This window comes from Opisthorchis viverrini, assembly GCF_000715545.1.
Source record: "Opisthorchis viverrini unplaced genomic scaffold opera_v5_5, whole genome shotgun sequence".
NCBI classification, from domain to species: domain Eukaryota; kingdom Metazoa; phylum Platyhelminthes; class Trematoda; order Opisthorchiida; family Opisthorchiidae; genus Opisthorchis; species Opisthorchis viverrini.
Window position 1 is genome coordinate 2,449,743 of NW_008751661.1, and position 23,782 is coordinate 2,473,524.

General features: G+C 45.2%; 2 protein-coding genes across 2 annotated transcripts in view; one reads left to right on the top strand and one right to left on the bottom strand.

The window, feature by feature from the left end:
* T265_00525 (hypothetical protein) overlaps positions 1-23,782 on the bottom strand; it is a gene marked incomplete at both ends in the record, with an annotated part of 100,347 nt that overhangs the window by 65,621 nt on the left and 10,944 nt on the right. The window contains 5 exons of the mRNA XM_009164329.1: positions 4,853-5,020; positions 7,791-7,938; positions 12,516-12,651; positions 16,914-17,022; positions 21,069-21,187. Coding sequence (XP_009162593.1) covers positions 4,853-5,020; positions 7,791-7,938; positions 12,516-12,651; positions 16,914-17,022; positions 21,069-21,187 — 680 coding nt within the window. The remainder of the gene's footprint in view (positions 1-4,852; positions 5,021-7,790; positions 7,939-12,515; positions 12,652-16,913; positions 17,023-21,068; positions 21,188-23,782) is intronic.
* T265_00526 (hypothetical protein) lies at positions 11,389-11,589 on the top strand (the record flags this gene model as incomplete). The annotated part of the gene is made up of 1 exon (XM_009164330.1): positions 11,389-11,589. One exon carries the CDS (start codon positions 11,389-11,391, stop codon positions 11,587-11,589), a length of 201 nt encoding a protein of 66 aa, XP_009162594.1.

Below are 23,782 nucleotides of genomic sequence, written 5' to 3' on the forward strand. Positions count from 1 at the left end.
ATATATATATATATACGAGTATATAAAGTTCCAACATGGACGCATAACAAGTTCAAATAGTTTGATAAAGTAAGCTATGATCAAATCCAAATGAAGGGTGGACGTAAAGGTCACGATGATCGCTAAACACACACAAATTGGAACGCGTAAAATACACCATATTTCGTGGCACATATTCTTACAGAGACCTTATTGTCATCTTTTGTCATACCACTTCGATGGAAACACAGGGAATAAGGTCAGATCTTGCGTACATTGTATGCATTCAACTAGTAGGGTGTAGCATAAGGAAACTCTCAGATAAATAAGGTCGTAAAAATTGGTGATTATAGAAACAACGACACATGAAAGGTGTACACGCGCGGGTGTGACGAAAGTGCACGCGAAGCAAAAGGGCCGGAGCAACAGAAGCAGAAAAGGGTATCATAAAGAATAGATTACTTTCTAAGTTGACTTCAAACACCATCCGAGGATTATCATTAAATTAAGGATTATGGATTTCTATCACATATGATAGAAAAAGTGCAAGCCCATCAGTACAACATGACCAACCTTGGAACCTAGTCACTTGGCCTGACGAAGCTTGTGTCAAAAGCGAAACGTTGCCCAGCAATAAATCTACCGATTGTCACTAAACCTTTTCGAAAATGATGAACACATATTTTTAGGAATATTTGCATTGTTATGCAACATCCATTCCAACGTGAGTCCATTCAATTAAAGCACTGGTGACCAACGGATAACACTCAGTGGGATAACTGTGATCGGGGGCAAAGATGGTACAAGTGAAAGTCTTATCTCTGGATGAGGCAGGCTTTGAAAGTGTCAACGGACATAAGTATTGGCAAATGTATTGGACAGAATTTGGAGATTCGATAAAATGCCCCGAAGTAAAGTGAGACAGCTTCAAAGCTAGAAGACCACCAGTCAGTGTGAAATGGTCACCGAACGAGAGGATTATGAGACAAAAGAAAATCAACGGGAGGATCAGGGCAAAAAAGCTTCCAGGTTCATTAGTGTCTGATCGGGACTGAACGAACCACACCCTTAGGACGAACACAGGAACCTAACAAACAAAGAAGACGGAAGTGCTTTCTTTTAGTTGCCGGATATAACGGAGTTGATTCATTCATTTGCACCTTCTCTCTCATTCCGTAATGTAAGCTTTGCATTAGACTGGCGGATAGCTGGCCGCAACACGAAATACTTGTCCACAACACTTCTCGGTTGGCGGAGTAGTCAATGAAGTCAATGAAGAAGTCATGAAGCGGGCGATGTTAGTGGAATTTTTCTTGTGGCCGTCGTGCAACAAACACCGGATCCATTGTGCTGAGACAAACACGTAATCCATGTAGTTCTTGTTTTTCGATCACTTAAGCTGCCATGCAGTCGAGTATCACTCGTATCAGAAGCTTGCCCGCGGGGCTCATCGGACTGATGCCTCTGTAGCTATCAGGTGAAGTTTTGCTTACCTTGCTTTCGTGACCTGGCATGATTAGGAGAGCGTTGAATTCCGGTAGTCAAAGAAATGCACTTTCTACAGTCGACCAGCAAGGAAGCAAGCCCTCTCCGGTTGCCTTGCCATTACCTTATTGTGAGTTCACCTGTAGTATCTCTTCTGTAGTCGGAGGAAGGACCATGAACAGTTTCATCTCCCGTGGAGGCAGTCCATCCATTACAGTTCAGCAGTTTGGTAAAGTGCTTACACCATAAATGCAGTAGTGTTGCAGGTAAAGCCTGCTTTAAGCACATGTCGGTTTGACGCTCGGTCCATGGATGATTTCAAGAAGATCGAAAAATTCCGTGTTGCAGTCCAGCCGCGAATTATTCTTTATGCTCACTATGAATTTTCCATCATTCTCCCTTAATGCGGATGAGTTGCAGAGTCAAGTCAATTCGGGCATGATTTTGGTTGCTGTTTCTTGACCCATCGTTGCGATAGGCGAGTAATTCGGAAAGTGCTGCGTTTTTCCTGGCCACCAACTGTTACACATGGTAGCTATTTTGATCAGACCAAGCAAGAGAATGGTCGTCGGTTTTCGGAACTGATTGAAGTAGGATACCACCTTTGACATAGTTGTCTTGGTGTTCCCCTGGTAGGAAATGTGACCAATCAATCTCACGTACAGTGAAGCAATACACGCATTGGTGCCACGGGGTTGCGTCGAGTATCTTCTTGGTGCGATTGAAAAGTGCAAAAAATTCCAGTTAGAATATGCAGCCGGAACCAGTATCATGAAGGCTTAGCTAGTAAGCCAGTTGCCTTCCGCCTAGAGCTGCGACATCGATTTTGTATACTTTGAGTTTCATGCAACCAAGGCGGTGCGCTTCGCAGGATGATCGACCCGGTGATCGCCTCCAATCGACCTGCAAGAGAGAAACTAGCACCACCAGACACCCAATCTAGAGGAGAGGGTGGAGTGCCTGGCCTCAAGAGACTGCGCCTCAGGCTGCCCACACATTGCCTCGAAGTTTTTATCGGTAAGGTTAACATTCGCATTTTTTCGACAGCAGTCGGCTAACCTGATATCGGCCAAAAACCGAGGCACGATCAATCCTTAGAACTATAATTTATCAGCAATGCGCGCCTACTAAATAGCGGGTATGACTGCATCAAACGAGGGTCATGGCATTATCATCATCACCGACACTGATGCTTCGTTGTTGTGCAACCATGATTTAGTTGAAAGCTTCGTTGTGGAGGAAAGAATAAAAGTGGACGGGGAAGAGTCTTAATGCTAGCTTACTACAAACATTCCGAGGTGGATTCATTCAAGGAGTCTGGAGAGAAATTGTGCGCTGGCAGAACGATAAGCGGCCTGGTGACTGCCTAAGCAACTCAGTATGCATGCCAACCGAGCCAGTGTACATGGTCGGATGACGGCAGATCATCCACTACCGGATTCCTGGAATAAGATGGACTAACATCATAATAACAGACGTCATCGGCTTTTTTGGAGGGCATGGCAAATATAAACATATGCTAAAGTGTTTTAGAACGGCTCATCCCGTTTCCATCACTGGCATAGTAAGCCGCATCAGCAGTCCTTACTCGGAGTAGCCTTTGGCTACGGAAGAGATATGAAGAACAGAGAAAAAACAGGCGGGTTGTGTGCTCTGAAATTCTCTTTTGTTGGCAGAATAGCCTGGTAAGGCCGTGTGAGTTGTCAAACCTATTCTTCACTTTTTTGTTTACAAATCGGTACGTTCATAAAACATATACAGATTCCCCTCCCTATATTGTTAGTACACGTCACCTGCTGATCCGAAATTCTTCCATTTCATTCCGTAGTTAGGGTGAAGGTCAATCAAGGTATCATAAGTTTGCTGCAAGTGTAACATAATCAACATCATCGTTAACTCCTCTAAGAAGAGGTCACATTTGACGAATGCAGGTAAGAATTTTGCTGTGCCGTTCGGCTGAAACCCTAAGGTGAACGGAAAACTTCACCGAAATGGTCAATATAAGCGCAAACCACAAGGATAACCTACGGAGGGGAGTGGGTCATCAAACGAAATATACAGCCACACTTCGCCACCACTGAGGCAATCTGCAATATGCAGACGACATCGTTCTCATCTTCGAAGAGGAGGAGAAGGCGCAGATGTTTTTGGATGAACTGAGCAAAATCATCCTGTCATTTGGTATGCACTTTGCATCCACAAAGTGTGAAGTCATGCTTGTGGACATGCAGTCACTGAACACGCCACTTGCAATCCAGCGGGAAGCACTCGAAGTTGTGGAGCGTTTTACTTATCTTGGAAGTTGTATTCATTCATACTGCAGTGTGACGGATGAAGTCAATGCACGAATCTGCAAAGCTCGGGTGGTGTTTGCCAATTTGAGACACCTACGGCGTCAGAGTGATGCGTCCCTGGATCTCAAGGGACGTGCGTATTAAGCTACAGCACTCGCTGTTTTGTTGTATGGCTGTGGGACTTGGCAGCGGAACTGAGAAGTTTTCAGGTGTTCGACAATCGTTGTCTCAGAACCATGGCTCGGAGTATCCGTAACAAGACGGTTAGAAAGCGAGTTTTTGGGTACTTCCATTGAAGAATGTGTCCAGCACCAGAAGCTGCGTTGGTTGGGACATGTGTTGCGTATGCCGAACCATCATTTGCCGAAGAGAGTACTGTTTTCCATGCCCAACTCAGAGTGGCGTAAACAGAGAGGTGGCCAACCCTTGACTTGGCAGAAGGGTATGGGGGAGATCACGAAACGCTTGGGTGCTGTCGGTGCTACACGCCTTCCAGGATGGGGAACGCGTGATCCTTACTGTACCTGGTTGGAGACACTACAAGATACGGCTGCCAACCGATGTCAGTGGCGTTCTTGATGTCAGTTTTTATCCAGATTGCCTGAGTGAATGTCTGAGGGTGTAGGCACCCTCAGCCAGCACTAAGTCTCTTCCCCGTCCACCTTTATCCTTATCTTTGCAATAAGGCTTTCAAATAAATCCTGGTTGTATGGCAGTGAAGCGTCGGTGTTGAACAGTGATGTCATGCTGTTGATGATGATGATAAGGCAGAGAGCTTCGCCATCACCAAACGCAAATAAAAGGCGGAATAAAGTAACCATTTATGGGGTGATGACAACGGTGTTCTAACCAGCCACAACATATAGATCTTCTCGAGGAGAGACCAAAGAGCAGCGACATATTGCTTTCGTCGTGATAATCGTACCTTTGTTCAGTCAATCAGAGTGAGTGAGCTGGGCTCTCATAGAAGACTGCACAGCTTTCATGTGAACAATCCGCTACTGTCTATCGGTTTAAGACAACCAGGAAAACAATGAGCTTAGTTATCCAAATAATGAAAATCAGAGAGACAGCTGGGTTACGCCAATACTTACGTGAATGTGACCTGAAAAAACGTTGATCGGTAAGTTGATCGTGGACACATTGGTAACCACAGTCAGGGAGCCGACAACCTGAGCGGTCGGCATGATGCGAACTGACATGTTCAACAACAGTTGTTCTGTGTTAGGCTGTAAGACTCTCGTGCAAGATTGGTTGTGGACCTAAAGGGTTGTGAAAAAGAGACAGATGAATGGGGAGTGATCTGGGATGAATGTGCGGATGAACACAGATGGTGCCGCTGTTGATAAATGATAAAAGGTGGGCTACACTTTGTGCAATCACAGATGAGACTGACTGTTACTAGCATGAACCCATTGCATTACTCCACCAATGTTGAGATAGGAACTGCCGGAAACAGGCTTCATGGGACTGGCAGCTGATATAACTGATGCGTAAATACAGGGTTGACAGTGAACTTTTAATTGGGGAGATTGGGAAGGGAGCTACGCATTGAACGCAGTAGTCTGGATGCACGGGCGCCATGCAGGGCACGACTGGGCCATGTCAGACAATGTCTCCAACCATTGATGTGTCCTGTTTCGGGGTCCCCATCAAAAGAGATGACAGTGACCAGCGCAGCTGAGTTTGCCCGTAATGGCTTTTAAACTTCACTGTCAAGTCATTATTTGGCCTTCCCAGGCTCGTTTCTACCCTTCGAATTCACTAGTGATATCAGGGTAGTTTAATAAAACACAGAAGAGGGTACCTCCAGCCTTCTCCTCTAAGTCTTGTGATGGGCCTATTTCACGCCTGCGGTATAAAGGACTGACAGTGGCGTCACCTGTCATTTACAACTTGGCGTGATATCTGCTCTGAGGCTGTCTCAAGAGAAGCCAGAACACCCGTTTTCTATAACGCTCTCTTTTAGATGGCTTCTGTGCACCGCAAAAAGACTGTCAATATTTTATCAAGCCATACAACGATACGAGTCTAACGAGTCAAGGACTTACCCGCGAGTTAAAGGCTACAATGACTGTGTAACGTACGATATAACGAAAGACAGACTGACCTTAGCACGACCTTAGAATGTAACGTATCAAATTGTGGTCGACCGCACATGGTTACTCAGTACGCACAGAGCACTGGCTTTGGTGAGTGCATCGCTGTGGGGGTACGCTACTATTCAACAACAAACAAGTGCACAGGCCGGTTGTGGCTTTCATAGAAAAAGGACACAAGCTTCGAGGTTTTTTTCATAGGCAAACTTATGAGTAACGTTGCGTCAAGTCTATTTAGTTCCAAAGTCCTCTATAAGCTTATTCATCTATCTAAAGGAAGGGAAGCGAGATGGCCCACGTGGTTAGAGCGCGAATTTACGGACTGGATGATCCGTAGTTCGAACCCGACCCATGCATCTGAACTTCCCCTTTCCAGGCTTTGGCAATCTGGCAGTATCTCAGCCAGAGGGAAACACCCATATTGAGGGCGAGGTCTTAAAAGAGGTAGAATAAAATAAGACGTCACTGCCCAACGACCAGAGGGTTTTACACACATCGAGAAAAAATGGTTCGACCAGTAGATGAATATATCGACGTTATTTGGCGATGAATATTGTGCGACACGGGGTGCTTTAAGGTCGGACAGACCGCCAACTGATGTGGCACAGATTCCGTGGTTTCAGAACAAGAAAGCTTCTTGACAAAACCACTTTGTCGTGGTAACTGAGAATTTCGTTGTTTCCATTGCCCTTTCTGCAAAAGACGTCAAATAACATACAACATAACAATATAACATAACAACAACATATACGAACGCATCCTACGATACAGCCTCGATATGCTTGGTAAGAGAAAGTTCAGATGAACCACTCTAAGGTTGCAGGATAAGCTGGGCATATATTCTGGACTGTATTCAGCAATGAACCGAAGATAACCCATCTTATTTTGGGCGGATAGGTATCAGTCCACTTCGCCTTGTCCGGGGAGAGAAGTGAGCTCAGGGTCACAGATAAAACTCAGCCAGTCATATAGTGGCCGTTTCAAGCTGGATTGCCGAAGAGTTTTCAATGCAAGGGAAGGGGACTCACGAGATTCGTTTCCCCACACCGCTTTCATACAGGATTTTGGAAAATGAATACTACTGCAACTGTTTTTCGCACTGTTTATTGGATGAAAGCTTCTCGTGAGCAGGAATTACTGCATCTACATTCACATATGTATTACCGTAAATTGATATTATTGCGCTTCAAAGTACGCCACGGATAAGCCTTCGATTCGACCTTGTGGTTTCTTGCGCAGCTGGCCTGTATTCATGCCTAATAAACCAGAGAGCAAGAAACTAACGCATCTTTTCTGCATACAGCGACAAAAGTTGCACAGCACAAATCCGACTGAAGCTTGCAAACAATGACACAGCAGGGAAACGGATAAGTGACGCGTATACCAAGCCAGAGTACGGGTCGCCTTGTTGTGAGATTGCGAGGAGGAGCCTCTGAGAAAGGTGGAAGCGAGATGTACTCTAGTGATCACCAACCGTTATATCAGGACCACAAGACGGTGCCAACAAACCCACATAGCAATTCGAAAACGAGTGCTTGGTTGTGCAAGAGAGGCTCCGAATTAACAAAGCGTCTAGTGTCGGAAACTACCGTGCACACCTAATCATAAGCTGCAGGAAAAGGAGCTGTTTCTCGTGCTTAATTCACGGGAGTGCCAGCAAAATGGTTGCCAACATTCTACCAAGGAGAAGGGTATGAAGATGCTGAAGAAGAGCCTAGATAATGTGCGTCTCCAATGCTCGTGAATGGATCATTTTGAATCGAACAATCCCCATAAAAAATTCGGCACCTTGTTATGAGTAATTAGAATACGGAAACAAATGTGGGAGCAAATCCTAAGATCAACGAAGCGAAATGTTATAAAAACGATTGGTCCGCGGCATGATCTTCCGAATGTAGGGTTGCAAATGAGTACACACATACGTCAAACTTACCGTGATCTGTTCGTGTAGTGCACGCGGCAGCGAAATCCCACGCACTAACAGTGGAATATCAGCAAGGTTTTGCAGAAATATGCTGTGATGTAGACCGGTAGACGGTTCTGCCGAAGAACTGCTGTTGGTTGTTCTTATTAATAAAGCGCTGTTGAGAGTGAAAATAATGACAATGAAAGATGGTCACTAGGATAGGAACAACTGTGAGTGTTTGCAAATGTAAACAATGGAGGTTTTATGCCGTTCACTCACCCACCCACCCACCGACCAACTCACGCACACGACCGCTCGCTCACACTCAGTCGAACGGGATTCTCACCAGATAGGGGAGCATTCCCCACATCTTTACATCAAGTTAATTGCGTGAGCAGCACAACAGGTGCACCCACCCCTTAATCGGCTCTGCGGGCAGGTTACGTATACTTGGACAGAGAAACATTATCGAAAAATACCGTCATTGGCACACGAATTTAGTTTTCAGAGGGGACTCGATTGAATCCAACTGAATCACCCATTTGTGTCGCGAGGACACCCTCCAGTATAGCTCAATGGGTCGCCGAGGTACATACGTATCACGGAAAGTTCCAATCTCTTTGTGACAGCGACATCATCTCCAGTAATACGCATTCAGATGGATCGTTAGCAGTTGAATGATTCAAATCTGCGACAAGGCCATAGTTACTCAGTACGGACGAACGACTAAATCCTAACAAAGTGACAGATTAGGTCTAAACCTCGATCGCGTTTGCTAACTGTATGATTGGGCGACGTGGCCTCTGCGACCAGTAGAGCTGAAAGGTTCTATGGTCTACGATAACCGTTATCTGAGAACCACATCTCACGTCGACCGGAGCCAAAAGACCCGTTAGCGACTATAAAACGAGTTTGGTTGTACAAGAGGGCCCCAAGTAAACAATGCGCCAAGCACCAGAAGCAGTCATGGTTTGTAGTGCGGACGCCACATCTTCGTCTGCCACCATCTCGCACCCAAATCAGGGTGACGCAAGCAGAGCTAGCCAAACTTTGGTTCTACATAGAGATATGAGGACAATTACGAAGGGTTTGGGTACTGTCGTTGTAACTCGCCCTCCAGGAACGGGTCCGCGAAACCACCCCCCCCCACACACACACACCTGTGAGTGGTCAGAGATGTTGCAAGGTGGTTGTTAACAGATGTCACTGGCATTATTGTCAGTTTCTATCCAGGATGCATGAATGAGGGTCTGAAATACTAGGCACCTCAGAATGTATGGCTAAAACTAAGTCTCTTCCACACCCACTTTTATTCTTTTCCTTGTAATGAATTATGGCTGTACTGGCGGAGCACTGTTTCTGAACACCGATGTGCTGTCGATAATGATGATGATGAAGACAGGATTCATTCTGAAGTCGCGATAATCATTTGATTCGGACAAGGTCACATGATCAGCCAAATTAAGTAGTCAAATCAAGTTAGAGCCAATACCAACAATAACTGGGGAATAGCAAATAGGTGGAAATATGCAAAACATTGTCACATGAAGTCAACGTCGATAGGCGTCGATTTTGCTTTGACGTAATACGACCCTCCCCCTGGAGACGAACTACATGATGAAAACGAAAAAATAATGAGATGAGAAGAATCCAATTGAGTTCTTTTTATCCGGCTAACTTTCAGTAATTTCGAACAAAAATCGCTAACGCTTGACCCGTAAAAGTCGACAAAAATGTTGTCAAGTAGTTAACCTTGGAATCAAGAGCACAAGAGAGAAACTAGAAACCCAATCATTATAACCAACACATCGGTGTCCGAGAGGAGAATAACCGAGAAGTGCGATAAAGAGAACACGATCGCACCGGCGATTCCATGAAGCAGGGGTCTGGTTATCTTTCGGAAACACGATATGTTACACCCACTTTTCTCTACGTGGGGAACAGATCCCACCAAGACAATAAATTTGAAACGAAGGGCCTTCCAGTCCAAGGGGGATAGAAAAGTTTTTATAATTCAAGGTCTGTCCAAGATTGCAGGCCACGAATTGAGCAAACCAAGCTTGCTAGGGATTTACTTCGATACTTAATAGCATCGTCTTGCTTGAAGTTGCTTGTCTGAAGAGCAGAAAAGGCCCATTTGGGACACTTCATGTACCGTATTATCCGATCTGTAAGCATGGTACCACCGAAAAGCTACAAGGCCTCTTCAGATCAAGTGCTTGAACAAATCATCAAAATTTAGACCAACTGAACTGAAAAGGTTGTTCGGATGCGATCTGCGGACGATCTGTACGGAGTGCGGACTGTCCTGCATGAGATCCGATATGAATAAGGAAAGTAGGGTGTTACGTTGGTGAGCGAAACCACTACAATTTTCGCACATGCTTCACTGTCGATCAGCTAACCGGCGAAGCGAAGCACGCTGGACATTGCGAGGAAAATACATGTGCCCAAAAAAGTCATGTGAAATGCTGGACTCTGGGTAGCAAGGATATTACCTACTGAAAAAAACTACACAAAATGAACGGAAGTAGTTTGCTGTAGACGTCAATTCATTCTGATGATCTAATTCGTGCTTTGGTACGGATCAAGATTCGCCAATATTCAATCAGGAATTCTGTTCGAAAACGTCCGGACTCCGGGTGATTAATATCCAAGCATTCAAAGAAACCAGGAAGTCTCTCGTGTTTTCGACCGCTTATGTGACGCCAACCAATTCAAGGATAACAATGCCCCCAAACGGTTGCCTACAATAAGCTTCCCCGCATGAGTACACCAATGGTCAAACTTGAGAACTGCTTTCCGACAAGGAATCATTCATCGTATCGAACTGAAATGGGGACATACAAAAAGATGACCCAAGGCAAATTTTTTTTGTATCGTTAGGTGAAGTCGTGATCCGGCTGAGGCAGAATTAGAAGAACGGTTTGAACCTGGAAGCCACATTTGTCCAAACCAGCTCAGCCCAACCATCACACGGTATTGTGTCCACGGTGCACGAACCACATTATATGTATACTGGTTGGAAAGTCGTTCATATGTGAAGATGGAAGTGATCAGCCACAGTTCAACATTTATTCAGTGTTATATTCGGTAGCATTCTTCATGAGTGGGGAGGTATTATTTGTTTTGGACGCCATTAGTGATGAAAGCGCTAAACAGCGTCGTAGCGCGGAGGTTTGCGTAACTTTCTCCATCGGACTGGCGAATGCACAGAGACCAAGTTCTCAGTGTTAAAGCAGTTAAAACATGTGTTGCGACTTGTCCCTTCAAAGGCCACTCTATTGTACTTACACCGAATGCCGATGCCTTAAAATCAAGCTCTTGAATCAAATGCTTTGGGTGAAGTCCTGTCCTCCTGTCTAGGTGTGGCTGTACTCCAAACCATGTTTGAATGTACGGTAGTAGGGCAATGGAGCACCAGTATTCAACGTCAATGTTACTAACAATGACGATCCTCTCCCTCAACATGCGACCGGCCGTTTCTTGCAACAAGATGAGTCAACCAGTCATGATTGACGGTTTAAGCCATCAAGTACACAAAACTGTAACAGACTGATAGGTGTTTTCTGTCCGAGTTTTCCGTCACTGTTAAGGCGTTCACCGGTTACAGTAACGGCATACAATGCATTCTCAAGCCGGTGTAGATGTGCATGAGAATCGTATTAACTACGCGTATCGCTACATAGACAACAACAAGAACAAGAAAGCAGTGAGCTGCAAAGGTACCTCGCGATGTGCCCTGCGAAAAACGGGTGGGCGTGGTTACCGGAAACGCGAAACAGCAGGAAACGAGGCGGGATCGATTGCCAACTGGCAAAGATAATAAAGTGACGGCGGAGGGTTCCAAGTTATGATATTTTAAATAGTGAAGAAGTGCACAGAATCACTGGTCACATACAAAGCATGGTAAACAAGAAAACCTGAGGACAGATAAACACAAATTTATACAAGTATCGAAGAGTTTTCAGCAACCTTGTGAGTAGTTTCCTTTATGGTCATTATCCACTTTCCCCACATTGCTCCCTCGGAAGCCATTTTGCACTCTTCTGCTGAACTTCCGCCCGAACGAACGTCTTATACCACTGTAGATTGTTCGTAATTTACTAAAGTGTGGACCCGTTACAGCACCCCTCAAAGGCAATCTTCGTCATAATCTTGTTGCCTTTCCGCTTTGATCACCTTTCTTTGATGCTTGTGCGTCTTTTTTTCATTATCCCATAACAATTCTAGTTTCTACACCCCTGGAAGATTCATTCTAGTTGTCCTGCACTTGACTTCACTCGAATATGTGCACCGTTGATGACGCCTAGTGAGCGTGAAACTCAAGTCCAACGCCAAACACCGTGGTAAGGAAACACCAGAATAGCCCAAAGTAATGTGGACGGAAATCCTACAGGTCACGCGACTGCTCACACAGCAGTCTATTGGTTTCTGTGGACAGCATGAGCAAAGGGTTAGGTCGCTGCAAGCTGATTCTGGTTTCTGCGCTGTGTGAAGAAGAACCCTAGGACGGATCATTCAACGATGAACAGACCCTGTACTTAGTGCTTTACAGAAAACGCTCGAACGACGACAAAATCAATCCACGTAATGGTTGATTCATAACTGCGCATCAATTGACCGGTACATTTTCATAAAAGTGGGCGCACAGCAATAGGGATTGTACGAAATGAGCCCAACGACGGAAATTCATCACTCAAAATGGCATCATCGGATCCGGAGATGAGTGAAACCCCTATCAAAACTTACCCATAAACGAGGCGAGCAAAGTAAGGAACTTTGACATAGGTCAGTTTGTCCTCCGTGTAAGCGGTGATGAAGCCAGATAGGATGGCGCTTTTAGAAATATGCTTCACTGGTAGAATAAAAGGGAGCAAAAGTGGCACTGAATTAATTGGACAATCCGAACACAGAGGAAATGGGAATCAAGATACCACAGTTCCGAATATAAGTAGTTCCTGAATCGACAGCTAAAATGAAAGAAACACCATCATGTTCATAGTTGGACGTCTGGACAGCTATTAACATGAATGGATTTAGTTGATCGTTTCTTACGCCCCGCCATAAAAAATCGTCTGGCTGTGACACCCTTCCGGTGCCTAACTGCCATGCCACCCGAAGGTTGCACGAGGGCTGGGATACTGCCAGGTTGTCCAAGCCTAGACAGGGGTAGTCGAGAGGCAGAGGTCGGGTTCGAACCATGGACCTTGCGGTCAGTAAATCCGCGGTCTAACCACTTGGGCCGTCTCGCTCACACGCCATCAACCCTGAAAAACTGTCTGAATTACTGGAGTATCCTTTGCGAGACGAGGAATAACACGATGGGTTGCGAGCACACTTTCTTCAACAGCGTGCCGCCAAGCATTTGGAAGAACAGTGTTTAAGAGTAAGGAAACTGTATTTGAAAGTCTGCAACGAGAGCAGTGAACAGTAAGGTTACCGACAAGAGAATGATCCATGAATAAAGTTTGACACTCAGGTGTTTTCTTATGAGACCGAGTTGTTGAAACGAGTAAACTTTGATGGATTTAGCCTAAACAGGTGCGTCAGACTGAGTCGCTGACTAGAAGCGATAAAATCAGTTGCAGTTGTGCTAGTTACGTGGATGCTATTCAGCAGCCGGTTGCATCTTCAGTTAGTGCAACGTTCGTGGCATGCAAAAAACGGCTAGGTTAGCATTGATCAATCGCAGATCACTGAGTAACATTTCACACAAAGAAGCTGTCAGGTTACGTGTCGTTTTAGGTGGCCATGAACTTCGGCACAGACAAATACGTTCACATTCGTTTCAGCCACCTCACCAGAGAAAGGCGCTCTAAGGGAAACATTGATGTGCCTGGTCGAAATCTGTGGTCCTAACAGAATGGATGCCAAGGGTCAAACTAGTGCTTATCCATGAATGAAAATACGAGCAAAACCACCAGTTGCCTCAAATGAGCAACATCCGACTAGATGGTGAATTTACCACCCAACGCAAAATGACTTTCAGTCATTATTTACAAGTCACTTTCGACTACATTGATTTGGTGGTCTGGCATGCCCAAACCACAACGGTCTTGTGGGAAGAGCTAGAAGAGCAGAGCGAAAGTATCCTGTCGGTAGGGAGCGGTCAACTTCTCCACTCACGCGAGTCTGCGGAACAGAATGACCTATGTTCTTATGCTTGCGGTTGCGAGTTCAGTTGGCATTGATTGGGCAACAAATGCCTGCTTAGACTGACGTGTTGAAATTGTTTGGGGGATTCACTGAGGTTATACTACAGTTGTTGATCGAATAAGTGGATTGGATGTGACACCCCATGCTGTGGGTAGAGTGATTCCATAGCTTTCATTCCAGTAGCACGTATATTGGAAAGGAGCGCGACTGGTATTCGAAACACCGCCTGAGTTGGCGCATGAGCCGGGTGTGATCTTCTCATCAGTTTGGCGAAAGCACATTTCTCACTGGGTACCTGTAATGTGCGTGTATGTGGTGGGAATGCCCTAGTTCTCATGCTACTAACCGACTGCAGATGTGTGGTGAGTATGATTTTGCAATTGTCATGGTTGATGGAAGGTAGATTACTCGCCCAGCGTCTGTAATCCCGTGGGCAAGAAGCGTTTAGTTGTCATAGCATCTGCTAGCTGAATGTGGGAGTTTTGGCGAATTGCTTCAGTAGTAGAAACAAGCGCTGACTACTCAACCCCAGTGAACCGCTTGAATTATCCAAACAGTCGCCGATGTTGAGCAAGTCACTGATTTGTACAATGATTCGCTCTCTCAAACGAGTGCGCAGCGCACAAACTGTCTCAGAGTCCAGCTAAATTGATGATCTTGAATAGGTACTACTAATCGTAGCAGAACCAACAGCTGATAATGCGAAACCGTATGACATCAGATTTTCAAAGCAAACACGTTAGGTTGTTCAGTGACAGGACATGAACAGCTAGTAAACCCATCCTAGGATTCAGCTTTTTTCATAACTTAATGAAAGGGAATCTCTAGAAAGCTGTCAATGATGGAATTTAAAGGTCACCACACTCCCCAACATGCCGTAGACAATAGAACAAGCGACCCCGAAAGGGGCTGATTGTCGAGAGGCCACTGTATGAATTTTAAGTCCATTCCTCAGCCCAAAAGTGGGAATAATGTAGTTTGGATGATCAAAGGACACAATTTATCTGGCTTATGTAACCGGAGGAAAAGGAGCTTGAATGAATAATACGGAGGAAAAAAATCGCAGGCCCCACAGGCTCGTGGATATCTAAATAACTGGTTTCCGTGTTTCCTGATTTGAGATTGGAGCGCATCCTCTTTAAAACGCAACCCGCAGGATACGTATTGTAAGAAGATGAGCAACTGAACAAGGGTGACACCACAGAAAAGGAACAGAGGACGTCAAAGTGGACTAAGGAAACAACTAAGGTTGCCAAGGAGCGAGGCGGCACACGGATAAGTTACATACTCATAGGCTGACACCAAGCTACTTAATCCAGCGCCCATGATTCTGTTGCCATGTCGACAAGTGTTTGTAGTGAACAGGACGAGAACCGTTGCATAGGGTCTGGACCAATGGTGTCGAAAACAAGCAACCCAGATAACGCACTTTTCTAATTCCAGAAGGCCCGAATTAAAGCCGACCTAGGCTCTGTATCGAGATTTCCATTTCATGTCTACCAAAGTACGGCGCTTCCTCTTTATGAGGAGCTTCCGTCGACGAGGCGCTTTGAAAGAAACAATTCTAGGAGTCAGCGTTTACCTAGTGTTGATTGACGACTCTAGCAAAATCCTCTGATAATCATGAAGTATTGGGAAGAGTAGTAAGAAGGCTATCTTAAACTTTTGGGTCTACGTCTTATCCACTGGCAGTGACAGAACACCAAATTAAGCGCAAACAGTATGCGCCATCACAGCCTGTCACTTGTCCGACTAATGCTGATAGGGAGATCCACATCGGGTGGCAGCGAGATACAGGTAGCGTTTCCCTTGATGTAGCACAACTGAAAACAGGGAACCACACATACAAGGACACTGGATTCACCCTGGGCTTATTGAAAAAAGCAGTTTTTCGGTTAGGGAAATCTCGGTGATACGCGCAACGAACATTGAGAACGGCCTCGGAAAACCGAAAACCTGTGAGGTAAAGGTTACGCCTTCACAATGTGTTGTGTCTTGCTGAATGGTGATTCAACTCAGTGTCGGTCCTTGGCTTCCTTCTCCGCACAGCAGGGTATGCCAGAAGGTACGGTAGCTTCAGACAGCTCTATATGAAAACAAAGGAAGATCATTACAACCGTATTTATGGGGTCAACAGAGAATGCTCCACAAGGTTGCACTAGAATCTCCGTGAGGGGGCGAGGAGCGTCGACCTATAAATGCTCGATGCAGATTGGCTGACATTCTGACCAATCGAGGCATGCCTTCATTCTGTGCATAGCCCGCACGTGACACATTCGTCCAATTGACGAGAGGTTCGGTTATTAGGGGCGGCTGGCCTCCGGACATATCGCGTACGCTCATTTGTTCCTTCTGGCAACCTTGTGAAAGCACATGTGAAACGAAGCATTTTGACGAAAATTTGCGTACGAGAACCACCGAATGAGGGACTGCGCTTCAAACCGATCGATATTTTCGAGTTATCATACTAGGGACGATGGCATTATCTAGTATAAGTTGAGCTGTACGGTGTGTTGACTAAGCAGAACCAACAGGGTAGTCTCTTTGCAGTTTGACAAAAACAAGCGAAGACAACGATAAGTCCGGCTGTTTTAAAGTTGAGTCGAGTTCACTTTTATGGTATACTCGCTGGTTTGGATCAAGCTAGGTGAAAGGAGCTTCAATAGGAACCAAATTGAGCGTTGTATTATTAAATATAGAACGTCCACGACAAAATTCAATATCAGTGGATTCACACGTGCGCTGAGTTCTGAGCGAAAGCATGATGATTTTTGTGTTATGAGACCCCATCTAATGCGACCAGATGGCAATTCTTGCACCATCAACATTCTAGAGCGACCTTGTGGATACCTGGATACCACTAACCATAAATGCTGTAATTTCGATTTGCCCTTATTAAACGAGAAAGAGAAATCCAAGAGTTGCGAACCCATGACACCAGCATACAAAGTTAAGCACCAAAAAAAACAGAAGATCGGCGTTTAGACGTACCGGACACTGAGATTACAGCAACCGTCCGGGGCTCCAACGATCGACCGGGCAAAGTCTGGTTAGCAATACGAATCGATATTGCCGGATGTGAGCCATTTGCAGCTACATGCTAAAGCGTAAAAAAGAGGCGGTAATGAACAAACTGTGTCGGGACCTAATGATAAACACAGTCACCCGAACACATGCCAATAGGCGTGTCAGGCCTACAGTTGGAACAGTCACTTGGGTGCCTTGTTAAACACTGGTGCGGCTGTGGATTGGCCCTAATTCGCTGGGACACGTTCCCAAGTACGCTCAACAACTTAGCGAAAGGATAAAACAGATATTTCCCTCCATCTTTGAACAAAGCCGGGGAAAGCTCACCAGGTCTAGCGGCCCGATGGCGCTTCCAGGCAGAAAAGCACATTAGTACCTCATCAACTGAAACGGAATCTAAACGTGCAGGCCATGGCTCGAAATGAAAGACGTAGATGCAGTCACAGAAAGCACTCATGCTAGCGATCTAGACACCGGTCTTTATGGTTCACTGAATTTGGAACATCATCTTCGATTAACTCGGTTACGAAAGCCTTTTTAGATCCTGTTTTGCGGATTAGCCGCAACATTCACACTGGCCTCTTCCAATTCCTGAACTTGCCGGTTCCACAGTAACTCTTTGTCCACAGGCAGACCACGCTTGAGCAGTCGCCTAACTGATTGTCAAGGCGAACTGTACTCTCAGCCCGAAGAGAAACAAAGGCCGGAATCAAGGAGTGCTAGTGGCCGTAATGAGATCCAGTGCGTTTTGTGTACGCGCTCAGAAACAACACTAAACGGAGTTCCCAGTGTCAAGTATAGCCGTGATTACCTCGTCCCAGTTACGGTCACGGTCGTTTGTAGAGTGTACTGACGATAACAGGGGAGAAAATTTGGTACTGTCACAACGCTTGAGAGTAGCTAGAAGTCAGTTTAATCACAAAGTTTTGACGCAGTCAGAAGATACCTATCAATCGAAAGACATCCCATCTAGAGTGTAGATCATAAAATAGAACATGAACAATCTTGAAATGGGGGAAAGAGAAAGGACGCACATAGTTGTGCAAAAAGTGGACAAAGCAGTTTGAATTTGGTCTGTTCAATAACTCCATATGCACGCATGAAAGACGGGATTAGTGTTTGAAGTAGGAATAACCAAAAGCGGTTCGTATCGGCTGAAAATCGAGAATACATGATGGGTGAAACATTAATGTAGCGTCTCATGCAAGTACGCTCTGCCGGAGAGGTGATGTATCTGCACTGTCTGACTGGTTTACTACACTTAGTGTATGGATGATTAACGGAATTTCGTTTGTGAGGCCTCCGGGAGCCACGATCCAGTATTTAAACCCGGGTCGGATCCACCACGTACAGTGTACAGGAAGTTATTGTTAAATCGTTGTACTGCACCCCCACGTTGCTCTCTGCAAAGGCATTTATGTTCCTTCATCCTCAGTTCGGTCTTGCTCACTGACGGACAGAACAGTATCACAGTCGTTGCACTAAATGCTGCAGATATCTACTGCGTGCACAATCATCAAGTAAGAGGCTTTGAAAAACGGGTTGTTTTTTCTTCAATTGGAAGACTAGTGAAATTATTACACAACGCTCTGGGCACCACGATAACAACGAAATGTAGATATCAGACGTTCTTTAACTCTTTTACCCCATAGAACAAAGGAAAATATCATCAGACCTGTGACAGGAGTGTCAGGCTAGGAACTCACAGGGAGTGAAATAAGGCCTACTGGGAGTGGTTTGGAGTTTGACGTAGGCACACGAGTTTTAGAGCCGATTGACATCATCCCGGAAATCGAGGAAAAGAAAAACCTGCTGACATCACAAGCAGCAAATAAAGTCCATCAGAAATAATGATCACAAGCAAGCAACCTGCTAACCGAAGAACGACTAGGAAAACCCGATCATCATCATCATCATCATCATCATCATCATCATCATCATCATCATCATCATCGACAGCATGACATCAGTGTTCAACACCAGTGCTTCACTGCCGTACAACCATGACTTATTTGAAAGCCTTATTGTAAAGAAAAGAATAAAGGTGGATGGGGGAGGGACTTAGTGCTAGCTTAACACAATCATTCCGAGGTGCCTACACCTCCAGACATTCACTCAGGCAATCTGGATAGAAACTGACAACAGGAACTCCACTGACATCGGTTGGCAGCCATATCTTGTAGTGTCTCCAACCAGGAAAACCCGATCGGACAGAAGAAACCAAGTAGCAATGAAGAGCAGCTCCATTTGTGACCAAGAAAATACTGGGCCCGTTTCGAAACAGACGAGAAACCTCCCCTATAAAAACTGGAGCTTTTAATGGGAATAGAAGAGAAAAGAGACAAATCACTTCGATTGGATCACAAGGCGTTCTAGAAGCCGAAATTCTAGGGCTCACCGAGGATGCATAAATCAGGGGATATTGTCAGGCTCAACGTACCCAGTCTTTTGCTTAAACACTAGCCATACACTGACCACATTCTTAAGCTTATCTGGGAGTGTACAGCGCATACATCATCATCATCATCATCATCGACAACATGACATCAGTCTTCAACACTGATGATTCACTGCGCATACAACAATAACTCTGTCTAGTTGGTCAGGGAATTACACGACATAATTGTTGTACCTCTTTTCAGAAACGTGTCAGTAGAGGGCAGACTTTGCCCTACGCTTCCAAAGGAGATACCTACCAAAAAACGATGGTAGTCGTTAGCCAATGGAAGCAAGCTTACGAGGTCGGAGCTCTCACCGAGGTATTGGTAAATGGAAGCCAACGTATGACGGTCTCCAAAACGGAAGTATTGGCACTCTCCTCACAGACCTAAACAATTCACATGCAGATGTCTAACTTATTTGTAAAAAAAAGATATCTTCCGTAGAATTTCTGATACATCCAAATGGGAGTGATAAAATACAGACAACCGTTCAGCAAAAGTAAATTCAGGCAAACACGCACACGCGCTTTAATTCTGAACAATCAATATGCACCGAGAAAGTGAAAGCAACAAGACCCTAAAGAATCCTTCATGTCAGAAGGCTGAGTGGCGAGCCCACTGCTGTGCAATCTTCCCATCTACAGATTGCATTACTAGACATAAACCGTGCACCGAATGTGCATCCAAAAAATGGACAGTGTTAACCAGACATGTGGATAGTGATGGTCAAGGTAGATTCACCAATATAACTGCAAATATGAATGGCCGTTCTCAGTGTATGCACATTTGTGAAGGGAGCAAGGACTAAAAATGAACACGGAGAGTACATACACAATCACTAAATCCACGTGTCTCTTGGACTAAAACTGCGCGTCCTAACATAAGTGAATCGGCAAACAGTTTGGTTATTACGTGATAGGTTGAGTTGTCTATTTCCATCGAATGTGTATGAAGGGAAGACATGCGAGCGAAACAGCTCAGTGGTTATAGCGCGAATTTACTGACTGGGAGGTCCGTGGTTCGAACCTGACCTCTGCCTCTCGACTTTCCCTGTCTAGGCTTGGGCAAACTGGCAGTATTCCAGCCCTCGTGCTTCCTTCTGGTGGCATGGCAGTTAGACACCGAAAAGGTGCTACAGCTGAACGATTATCTTTGTTATATTGTGTCATATCGCTGGATATAAGCACGCATGTTCATTGTCTGCGGGTTACCAAGCACGAGTGCACAATATTCCCCGATATGGATATTCACATCTGTGTCTATCAGCGAGATAACGAACCAGTGCCTAAGTGGCCTGTTTTTCGGCTCTACAAGGCACCTGTGATCACTTGACTCCCCACAGACTTATTGCATGGTGGACGTCCATAAATCATAATCTCCGCTTGAGCAATGTTCTGCGATTCAAATGGTAAGATGCAAATTGTACAATCTCGTGTTCGCTATTTTGTCGTGCCGACGTCCTCAGTTTCAAAAAAATGTCCTGGTCATTGTTTCTTCTGGAACAAGAAACTTGTGATTTCCATATGGGTGGTTCATTCTTCAATAAGAGAACCAACCAAGGTGTAATGCGTAACAGCTCAGCAACTGGTTCTCCTGTGGTTCAAGTTGAGATAGTCTGACATGTACAGTTAAGCGATGGAATATACAATACAATTTCTATATATGGAAGTAAACTTACTGTAATTTTCACAAGGAATGGAGAGCGGTTGATCACGTCAAGTGTGAGAACTGAGGGCTCGGAATCACTCATTAGGGTTCCAAAATCTAACAAAGTGGTTGTCGCGAACAGATCGATATCTACGTAAGGAAACAAAAGACGTGTATTCTTAAGAGATCTGGTGTACGATAACTGATAACAGAAAACGGGATGTCAAAAAACATCGTATGTGTCGAACCAACAAATCAAATAGGAATCCCCTCAAAAATACTGGTGAGACGGATGAGCGGTTGTGGGGGACAATTCGTGGTTACGGAGAGTTGATGACTATAACATCAGGGAAATCACACAAGATACAAATTACCTTGCAGATGCACACTAAGATTGAAGAGCAGTTGCGAGTAGACGCGCGGACATTGCTATCGAGCATGCTTCGCTAGAATCACGTCAACTGTGAAACAGGGCTCTAAACGAAAGCTTGCAACTCTTTTTAACAGGTTTCAATTTGTGCCAACCTAACTGGGTTTTCAACAGTCTGGGTTTCACCACTTTCTTCGTCCGTGTTAATCTGACCCTGCCTACACTCCCCTATCTGTCCCCTTTTTAGCGCCCCATTCAGTTTCGTGAGTCTTCCCATTGGTCCGAAGCAAGACAGGGTCCAAGCATAAACATATTCGCCTAATCAGATGTGACCACCACTCAGGAGCACTCGCAGTTTGGTGGCAAGGATTGAAAACACGTCCTTCCCGCATCCCAGAAGGCCGGTGTTCAAGAAGGTGTTCCAAGAAGGATTGAGGATATGTACTATTGGCGGGCTCAAATAACGGAAGCAAACTTAATTGCTTTACCCTGGGTGCGGACTAGTCGGAATACTCATTCTGCGATAGGGAAAGACAATCACGTGACAAGCTTACGTTAAATAGCTGCCGTATAACCTGGAGGACCGAAGACTACTCACAAATACACGACAGCGAAAGAATAGTCCAGTTGCTTGATCAGTAGCTCGCGTCAAACTAAGTCAAGTCCTGATTTCAAAGCAGATCTGAATGGACTCTTGCTCAGTCTTTTTTTCGGAACGGATAGGCTATGGAGATCATTATGTCACTGCCCCCCACGCACCTCTTAAACACAGAATTCAACAAGTATTTTCATCGGATCCTTTGGGGTTTATAAATGTTCCGCCTATGCAACTCATCAAACTGCACATCTGTTCCGTATAATTTCGTATTTTCAGTTAGGGAGACAAGTTTAACAAGTCACCCAATGTTTGACGTTTAGACTGTTATGCAGACGACAAGGTCTGATATAAAAGAGTCAAGTTAATAAGTTATCCCCACTAGAACCTTGGTTACCGAGTCACTGAAGGTCATGCTTCCTAGGACTCGTCTGTTTGTGCACACCTTTAAATCAACATCTCGTCAACAATGGGCGGGTTTAGTTCAAAGCGTTTAAAAGATGAAACAACTGCTAGTTTCTAATTTGTTGATTACAAACTACGATACATCACCATCAATCAGACGCATAAATAGTGACCTTGGGGCATGGGGGGGGGGGGGATCTCAGTAGTTAGGGCGCTTTACTGACCGGAAGGTCCGTGATTCAAACTTGACCTCTGCCTCTCGATTTATCTAGGCTGGGGAAACCGGCAGTATCGCAACCCTCATGCTTTTCTATCGCATGATGACGAAGACCCAAGGGCGGTCATCGTATGACTTGGCAACGAAGTATGGAAGTCCCTACCAGTCGCGCTGGTAACTATCGTCTCCTCGGATGGGCACTTCGGGACGAGATAAACCAATAGCTAGTGACCTTGATAGATATGACCGCGTGACTGACTGATTAGGAAATGGATTATAGCGCTTCACTGGAAGTAGCGGCTGTTCCACGATTGGTGTGAAAATAGTAACGTACGGCGAGATGGCCGAAGTGGTTAGAGCGCGGATTACTAACCTGAAGGTCCGCGGTTCGAATCCGACCTCCGCCACTCGACTTCCCCTGTCTAGGCTTGGGCAACCTGGCAGTATCCCAGCCCTCGTGCTTCCTTCGGGTGGCATGGCAGCTAGGCACCGGAAGGGTGCTACAGCTGAACGCTTTATCTTTTACACCATAACACTTACAAGAGGTTACAGGGGATTTTACAGACCACAGAATTCATCAGGACGAGATCGGATGAAACTGTTCCTGAAAACGGCCATAATCAGCGTACAAGACCGCATCAGTGTTGACACCGATAAATTTTAAGGTCTTTGAATGAGAAAAAAGAGTAGATGGAAAATGGGTATATTGCTAGCTTACCACAAGAACCTTGCCATACTTATACCGCCAGGGGCCCAATCAGACAATCTACAAGAAAACTCAAGACATGGACCCACGTGACATGGGTAAGCTGCCGTTTTGTGCGAGGTTTGGAATCAGAAACCAGAAGTCACAGAGACCCCATCCAACAACACTCAAACTCTTCGTAATCTCCTTCACACCCCTCTTCCAAATTATCTTATCTACCTCAGTTTGCGCCGTTATGAAGAGATAGTGATACTGAGAAACACGGATTCTGTTAAACTGAATATGACGAGTCAATCAATCTGAAGAAGAGAGTATTCATAAAAGAGCGAGGTTCGTAATAATGTTATGCATTCAAATTGGGGCCCAAAAGGTCCATGGAAGGTGAATGCTGTTTTAAAATACATACGTTCGAACGCAGCGTACAGGCAAATCTAGACATATGCACATACGAG